At 45.7% G+C, this 9,530-nt stretch overlaps 1 protein-coding gene across 1 annotated transcript in view; it reads left to right on the top strand.

Annotated features, from left to right (window-relative positions):
- The first annotated feature begins 2,202 nt into the window (after positions 1 to 2,202).
- Positions 2,203 to 9,530, top strand: part of LOC308078568 (serum response factor-like) — a 48,881-nt gene continuing 41,553 nt past the window's right edge. Inside the window, exon 1 of the mRNA XM_080419777.1 lies at positions 2,203 to 2,806. Coding sequence (XP_080275903.1) covers positions 2,600 to 2,806 — 207 coding nt within the window. The 5' untranslated portion in view covers positions 2,203 to 2,599. The remainder of the gene's footprint in view (positions 2,807 to 9,530) is intronic.

Raw genomic sequence — 9,530 nt, 5'->3', positions numbered from 1 at the left:
TTAACACTGTTACTGAACAAACACTCTATAGTAATGATTACTATCACAATATAGAGCTATTTAACACTGTTACTGAACAAACACTCTATAGTAATGATTACTATCACAATATAGAGCTATTTAACACTGTTACTGAACAAACACTACAGTGTTTGGCCACTGGAGAGAGACGGTTGACAGCCGGAATGTAGACGGCATCCGGGAGCAGTATGGGTTCCACTATGAGGACCTTAAGGAGGGCCTTTCAGGCAAGCCGCAAGGGGAGCCTGCAGTACCACCACGGCCCAAGAAACCATCACGCCGGAATGAGAGTTTGGAACGGGGGAGTCTGGTGCAACACTCAGGTCCTGGACCTGGTGAGCCGGAGGAGGAGCCCGGCCAGGAGGCCATCCACAGAGCCTAGTCCCTCCACGTGTCAGAGCCTCTCCTCTCCCCTGGTCCCGGCAGAGTAGTTCTGGAGAAGCGGACTGAGGGGCCCTGTCTCTCCCTAAGAGGACTGACCGTGGGTAGCTACTGACCTAAGAGGACTGACCGTGGGTAGCTACTGACCTAAGAGGACTGACCGTGGGTAGCTACTGACCTAAGAGGACTGACCGTGGGTAGCTACTGACCTAAGAGGACTGACCGTGGGTACAGTAGCTACTGACCTAAGAGGACTGACCGTGGGTAGATACTGACCTAAGAGGACTGACCGTGGGTACAGTAGCTACTGACCTAAGAGGACTGACCGTGGGTAGCTACTGACCTAAGAGGACTGACCGTGGGTACAGTAGCTACTGACCTAAGAGGACTGACCGTGGGTAGATACTGACCTAAGAGGACTGACCGTGGGTACAGTAGCTACTGGGACGTAAGTCGGGGCTTGATCAACCCCGGCTGGGTCACCTGGGTGAGGGTGTGTGTTGTTGTGAGACCCGAAACACCCGTCGACCGACGACCATCAACACTGATGATACGTCCAGGTGCATCCATGTGATGTTTTTCTTTATAATAATGATTACTATCACAATATAGAGCTTTAACTTTTTAACAAAAACACTCTGTTTTCAACCCAAACATATCTCTTACCCTTTAAGGATTTTAAATGGAAATAATCTTGTACACATGCAGTTCTCTAAGGAAATGCAGATTTAAAAGTATTTGTCTCACTGTGTTCTCAACGTGTGGTCCGGGGGTCCCCAGGGGTCCTCGAGAGGGTTCCAGGGGGTTCCCAGATAAATGATAGATTGCTATAGGAACCAAATGGACCCTTCATTTGAATGGAAGTTGCTCAACCAGCTTCCACCTCACCATATAAGGGCATGTGTGTCTATATATGGACAGAAGTAGTTTGCCCTCTTGTGTCTGCTCTTGGTATTACTACTTGGCATGTATCTACATTTGACACATTATATTTCCTGCTTATATTTTATCCTTTAATTGTATTTAATCATTGTATAAAGAGTGTTTAATCATAGTATACAGTATGTAAACAATACATCATAATAATAATAATAATAATAATAATAATAATAATAATAATAATAATAATAAGTAATGATAATAATAATAATAATAATAATAATAATAATAATAATAATAATAATAATAATAATAATAGTAATAATAATAATAATAATAATAATAATAATAATAATAAGTAATGATAATAATAATAATAATAATAATAATAATAATAATAATAATAATAATAATAATAGTAATAATAATAATAATAATAATAATAATAATAATAATAAGTAATAATAATAATAGTAATAATAATAATAATAATAATAATAATAATAATAATAATAATAATAATAATAATAAGTAATGATAATAATAATAATAATAATAATAATAATAATAATAATAATAATAATAATAATAATAGTAATAATAATAATAATAATAATAATAATAATAAGTAATGATAATAATAATAAGTAAAATAAAGTACACAGTATGTGAACAGTCATTTTGATACCAATACTTTTGTACTTTCTACTCAAGTACATTTTTAATTCCGGACTTATTTATTTTTTAATATTTCTACATCGCAGTATTGATACTATTAAAGTAAAAACAATGAGTACCACACACTGTGCCTTAACACACCAGTCAAGGTAAAAATAATGCACCCATGCATTGCGCGTGCGTGCGTGTGTGTGTGTGCGTATGTGTCCGTTACACACACACACACACACACACACACACACACAACGTGCTGCCAGAGGGACGTTTAATACATGAACACGTTTATATTCTGCGACGTCTTTCTGATCAACTTTAATCACATTTAAACCGATTATAGATATAAATATCGATACCGATATATTGTCGATATAGATAATTATCGACCAGTGTGTGTGTGTGTGTGTGTGTGTGTGTGTGTGTGTGTTTAGTTTAGTTAGCATTTAGCGGCTAACGGGCTAGCTTCAAAATGTTCTCAACTTTATTTCTCCCAGTGACGTCAGACTGAGAGTCTGTTATTGATCATTAATCAGTCATTTCATTGATAATCTGATCGATAACTGATGATCAGACCCTCCTCTGTTCTATCTCTCTGGATGAGGAGCGCTCCTCCAGCCTGCTGCTCCCCGGCTCACAGAGCGCTATGAGCGGCCAGCCTGTGGCCGGCGGCCCGCTGCATCACGTGGCCGAGGCGGAGGTCACCTACAGCGGATCAGAGCAGGACTCAGAGACCGAGGAGGAGGAGGAGGAGATGGGCCTCCCCAGAGGAGGAGGAGGAGGAGGAGGAGGAGGAGGCCGGGAGAGGAGAGGAGTGAAGAGGGAGAGGCTGGAGCGGGCCGTGGGCATGGAGGTGAGACTGTCTGTGTGACTGTCTGTCTGCATGGAGGTGAGACTGTCTGTGTGACTGTCTGTCTGCATGGAGGTGAGACTGTCTGTGTGACTGTCTGTCTGCATGGAGGTGAGACTGTCTGTGTGCATGGAGGTGAGACTGTCTGTGTGCATGGAGGTGAGACTGTCTGTGTGACTGTCTGTGTGCATGGAGGTGAGACTGTCTGTGTGACTGTCTGTGTGCATGGAGGTGAGACTGTCTGTGTGACTGTCTGTGTGCATGGAGGTGAGACTGTCTGTGTGCATGGAGGTGAGACTGTCTGTGTGACTGTCTGTCTGCATGGAGGTGAGACTGTCTGTGTGACTGTCTGTGTGCATGGAGGTGAGACTGTCTGTGTGCATGGAGGTGAGACTGTCTGTGTGCATGGAGGTGAGACTGTCTGTGTGCATGGAGGTGAGACTGTCTGTCTGCATGGAGGTGAGACTGTCTGTGTGCATGGAGGTGAGACTGTCTGTGTGCATGGAGGTGTGACTGTCTGTCTGCATGGAGGTGAGACTGTCTGTGTGACTGTCTGTGTGCATGGAGGTGAGACTGTCTGTGTGACTGTCTGTCTGCATGGAGGTGAGACTGTCTGTGTGACTGTCTGTGTGCATGGAGGTGAGACTGTCTGTGTGCATGGAGGTGAGACTGTCTGTGTGCATGGAGGTGAGACTGTCTGTGTGCATGGAGGTGAGACTGTCTGTCTGCATGGAGGTGAGACTGTCTGTGTGCATGGAGGTGAGACTGTCTGTCTGCATGGAGGTGAGACTGTCTGTCTGCATGGAGGTGAGACTGTCTGTGTGCATGGAGGTGAGACTGTCTGTGTGACTGTCTGTCTGCATGGAGGTGAGACTGTCTGTGTGACTGTCTGTGTGCATGGAGGTGAGACTGTCTGTGTGCATGGAGGTGAGACTGTCTGTGTGCATGGAGGTGAGACTGTCTGTGTGCATGGAGGTGAGACTGTCTGTGTGCATGGAGGTGAGACTGTCTGTCTGCATGGAGGTGAGACTGTCTGTGTGCATGGAGGTGAGACTGTCTGTCTGCATGGAGGTGAGACTGTCTGTCTGCATGGAGGTGAGACTGTCTGTGTGCATGGAGGTGAGACTGTCTGTCTGCATGGAGGTGAGACTGTCTGTTTGCATGGAGGTGAGACTGTCTGTGTGCATGGAGGTGAGACTGTCTGTGTGCATGGAGGTGAGACTGTCTGTGTGCATGGAGGTGAGACTGTCTGTGTGCATGGAGGTGAGACTGTCTGTCTGCATGGAGGTGAGACTGTCTGTGTGACTGTCTGTCTGCATGGAGGTAAGACTGTCTGTGTGCATGGAGGTGAGACTGTCTGTGTGCATGGAGGTGAGACTGTCTGTGTGCATGGAGGTGAGACTGTCTGTGTGCATGGAGGTGAGACTGTCTGTGTGCATGGAGGTGAGACTGTCTGTGTGCATGGAGGTGAGACTGTCTGTGTGCATGGAGGTGAGACTGTCTGTGTGCATGGAGGTGAGACTGTCTGTCTGCATGGAGGTGAGACTGTCTCTGTGCATGGAGGTGAGACTGTCTGTCTGCATGGAGGTGAGACTGTCTGTGTGCATGGAGGTGAGACTATCTGTCTGCATGGAGGTAAGACTGTCTGTGTGCATGGAGGTGAGACTGTCTGTCTGCATGGAGGTGAGACTGTCTGTGTGCATGGAGGTGAGACTGTCTGTGTGCATGGAGGTGAGACTGTCTGTGTGCATGGAGGTGAGACTGTCTGTGTGCATGGAGGTGAGACTGTCTGTCTGCATGGAGGTGAGACTGTCTGTGTGCATGGAGGTGAGACTGTCTGTCTGCATGGAGGTGAGACTGTCTGTGTGCATGGAGGTGAGACTGTCTGTCTGCATGGAGGTGAGACTGTCTGTGTGCATGGAGGTGAGACTGTCTGTGTGCATGGAGGTGAGACTGTCTGTGTGCATGGAGGTGAGACTGTCTGTGTGCATGGAGGTGAGACTGTCTGTGTGACTGTCTGTCTGCATGGAGGTAAGACTGTCTGTGTGCATGGAGGTGAGACTGTCTGTGTGCATGGAGGTGAGACTGTCTGTGTGCATGGAGGTGAGACTGTCTGTGTGCATGGAGGTGAGACTGTCTGTGTGCATGGAGGTGAGACTGTCTGTCTGCATGGAGGTAAGACTGTCTGTGTGCATGGAGGTGAGACTGTCTGTCTGCATGGAGGTAAGACTGTCTGTGTGCATGGAGGTAAGACTGTCTGTCTGCATGGAGGTGAGACTGTCTGTGTGCATGGAGGTAAGACTGTCTGTCTGCATGGAGGTAAGACTGTCTGTCTGCATGGAGGTGAGACTGTCTGTGTGCATGGAGGTGAGACTGTCTGTGTGCATGGAGGTGAGACTGTCTGTCTGCATGGAGGTGAGACTGTCTGTCTGCATGGAGGTGAGACTGTCTGTCTGCATGGAGGTGAGACTGTCTGTCTGCATGGAGGTGTGACTGTCTGTGTGCTTGGAGGTGAGACTGTCTGTGTGCATGGAGGTGAGACTGTCTGTCTGCATGGAGGTGAGACTGTCTGTGTGCATGGAGGTGAGACTGTCTGTGTGACTGTCTGTCTGCATGGAGGTAAGACTGTCTGTGTGCATGGAGGTGAGACTGTCTGTGTGCATGGAGGTGAGACTGTCTGTGTGCATGGAGGTGAGACTGTCTGTGTGCATGGAGGTGAGACTGTCTGTGTGCATGGAGGTGAGACTGTCTGTCTGCATGGAGGTGAGACTGTCTCTGTGCATGGAGGTGAGACTGTCTGTCTGCATGGAGGTGAGACTGTCTGTGTGCATGGAGGTGAGACTGTCTGTCTGCATGGAGGTAAGACTGTCTGTGTGCATGGAGGTGAGACTGTCTGTCTGCATGGAGGTGAGACTGTCTGTGTGCATGGAGGTGAGACTGTCTGTCTGCATGGAGGTAAGACTGTCTGTGTGCATGGAGGTAAGACTGTCTGTCTGCATGGAGGTGAGACTGTCTGTGTGCATGGAGGTAAGACTGTCTGTCTGCATGGAGGTAAGACTGTCTGTCTGCATGGAGGTGAGACTGTCTGTGTGCATGGAGGTGTGACTGTCTGTGTGCATGGAGGTGAGACTGTCTGTCTGCATGGAGGTGAGACTGTCTGTCTGCATGGAGGTGAGACTGTCTGTGTGCATGGAGGTGAGACTGTCTGTGTGCATGGAGGTGAGACTGTCTGTCTGCATGGAGGTGAGACTGTCTGTCTGCATGGAGGTGAGACTGTCTGTGTGCATGGAGGTGAGACTGTCTGTGTGCATGGAGGTAAGACTGTCTGTCTGCATGGAGGTGAGACTGTCTGTGTGCATGGAGGTGAGACTGTCTGTGTGCATGGAGGTGAGACTGTCTGTGTGCATGGAGGTGAGACTGTCTGTCTGCATGGAGGTGAGACTGTCTGTGTGCATGGAGGTGAGACTGTCTGTGTGCATGGAGGTGAGACTGTCTGTGTGCATGGAGGTGAGACTGTCTCTGTGCATGGAGGTAAGACTGTCTGTGTGCATGGAGGTGAGACTGTCTGTGTGCATGGAGGTGAGACTGTCTGTGTGCATGGAGGTGAGACTGTCTGTGTGCATGGTAGTAAGGCTGTGGGCATGGTGGGCATGGCTGTGGGCATGGCGAGCCAATAGATATCAGCGTTATTATTATTATTATTATTATTATTATAGTCCATACCCGGGGATGTGCACACTCAAAATATTGGGCAGACTTTTAGTTATGTGTGTTCCTATGAGTGTCAGACACACACACACACACACACACACACACACACACACACACACACACACACACACACACACACTAGGGCTGTCAACTTTCCTCAGAAATGATATTCTAATATTGGTGTTAAAAATTTGCAGATATTCGAATATATTCGATTTTCTTTTTTAATTTTTCTTTTTTTACAGAAACAGTACAAAAAACAATGTATCGAGTGCTCGGATCCAATAAAACCTATATTTTGTTTGATTTTATAACTTCATACACTGTTTTTTGTATTGTCCCTGTCAAATAGAGATTCGCAAGAATGTAAAGTGCGTTATAAATAAAATGTTTTATTATTATTATTATTAAATAAACATAAAAAAAAATATATTGAGTATTCGTTTGACAGCCCTAACACACACACACGTTGCTGTGATTCACAGCATGTAGGCATGTCGGACCCCCAGCGAATGCTTGGCGGGGGGCCCGGACCCCACGCTCTGCCCCGTAGCGCGGGGATGTGCTCTCTGTCTCTCACAACCATGTGAGGCTGATGTTTGAGCTGTTTGAGCTAATCCACAACCTGGATTAGAACATTGTTGTACGTGTGAATGTGTGTGCTAGTGCTATGGAGATTGATTGAATATTTTATTAGGCATAAAATTATTAAATTAAACAGCACAATTACATTTATAATACTTTGTCTAAAAGGTCCGTCCAAAAAAGTATTTGCGGTCTTGTTTCCATTGAGGTCCTTGGTATTCAATTCATAGACATATATAGTAGCAACCAAACAGTTCAAATATCAACACAAAAATACAGAAAAAATAACACTATGTACAAACAAAAATGTTCAGGGCTGTTTTAAATGAGCCCAGAGACCTGCTTTTTTTGAGGGATGGGGTTAGACTATTCCAAACCTGGGTGGCAGTGCTGTAGAAGGAGAATTTGCCCATGTTTATTTTATGGGTGGGCGGTACCAGATCGTTGTTAACGCTCCCTCTAGTATTGTGGCTGTGGGTGTGGCTAACCTTTTGGAGGTATTTAGTCAGATATTGATGATGGTATGATGATATTTTTTGGAGGTATTTAGTCAGATATTGATGATGGTATGCCAGATCATATTCAAAGCGGCCTCTAGCTCTTAAAACACAGTGTGAGTGTTCATGGCCCGTAAATGAAAGTCCTTTATACGTTTAAGGGTGTTCTCTGTGAGTGTCTGACAGCAACAGCACAACAGCACCACTAGAACAGAGTGGGTCTGCGGCAGTTTTATGATCATCCCATAGCTTGCTGTAACCGTGGCGACGGCTATAACCATGGCGACGATAGCTTCCATAGCCTGAATTCTGTTACATAGAAACGCTAATGAATAGAGTACAGAAGTCCTGACGTCACTCGTTCATCCCCTGGGTCGTAAAGTCATTTCTCTATGGAGAATAACATTGGGTCATCTTAGAATCGTCTCATATAAGAAAAAATAAACAAACTGTCTCGGCGATATTGTCGTATATGATATGATAGTCAGTCACTCATATTTAAAACAGTCTGTTTCTGGTGAAAATTTAACTAATTTGGCGGAAGTAACATTATAGTTTTCTCACCGTCAGTTGATAAGATAAGATAATTCCTTTTAACAGGACGTTCATGAAAGTCCTTGCGGGCTTGTTTCCAATGAGGGCCTGTGAGCAATTAGGGGTTAAGAGTCTTGCTCAGGGACAAATTTCATTTCATCGACACATATGCTGGCCTGGCCTGGAATCGTACCTGGGGCAACCAGGGCCTCTGGCTCCCTAGGCGGGCTCACTAACCACTCAGCTATGGCCGCCCCTATATCATATCCATAAGAGTCAAACCGCCGGGATCATTGTTTATTTTTGGAACACAGTTCTTATTTGACGCGATATTAAACACGTCTATGGGAATTCAGAACGGGGGGAAGAAAAACACGACCCAGGTAGGATGTGTAAATTACGTCAGACTTCGGTGCTCTATAGCTAATAGCTTACATTTTGGGAAAGTGAAAACTTTTCCATGCATTGTGCTGATGGTCAATGGCCGTGTGCAAATGCAGATTCATTTATTGCTCTAGCCCAGGGCTACTCAACTTAAGATGGCTCAGGGGCCACTCAGCAAAATACCAAAAGTCCAAGGGGCCGCCATAAAAATGACGGTCCTATTTTGGATTTTTCGATTTTGTAACGCACAAGAAATGTACATTTTGACATCATATTCTTTTCACTGTACCAGTTTATTTTGTGTTGTGTGTATGTCCAGTGGCAGACACCTATCCTGGGCGCGCGGCAAAGCCGCACGGCCGGAAAAATTTGGGGGTCAAACCCCCCCCCAAAAACCCGAAATGCATAGAAAACTATGCATTATACCTGTAACAATTGACGCACCTGTATGTATGTCTGTTTGTTTTTGAAAAATGTTTTAGCAACCCATATATTTGATTATTATATATTTTATTTTTTTTTGACCATGAGGGGGCCGCCAAGACGCTGCGATCGGGCCGCATGCGGCCCGCGGGCCGCGGGTTGAGTAGCGCTGTAGCCATTGAGGAGAGGTTTGGGAAATTATAGGAGGATAGTTTATTTGTTTTTGAGGGGCTCGTGAGAGTTGACTCACGTTGAGTCATAGCGGTCGGGGCCGGCGGGCCGACCGCTATGACTCAGACACAGAGCTGGTATTTGGTCATTTTATGGGCGGGGCCACGTAGCGTACATGTCTTGAGGGCCTTAATATAAACCCTGTGAAATCGGGAAAGCGTCATTTTAGATTTTAGCGTTGGCTATTCAAAAATATCAGATCTACAAGCTCACAGCGCGTCACTTTGTGACTTGCTTGTAGATCTGCTATTTTTGAAAAATCGTGAGAATATGTGCAAATCTTTGAATATATATATATTTTTTAAGCATTCTTGCTTCTGGGGGGTCCCTGGAACAAAACATTCTGAGATGGGGGTCCGCTG

Source organism: Gymnoscopelus braueri (assembly GCF_963280865.1).
Source record: "Gymnoscopelus braueri genome assembly, chromosome: 2".
NCBI lineage: Eukaryota > Metazoa > Chordata > Actinopteri > Myctophiformes > Myctophidae > Gymnoscopelus > Gymnoscopelus braueri.
This window is presented reverse-complemented; position numbering and strand designations above follow the sequence as displayed.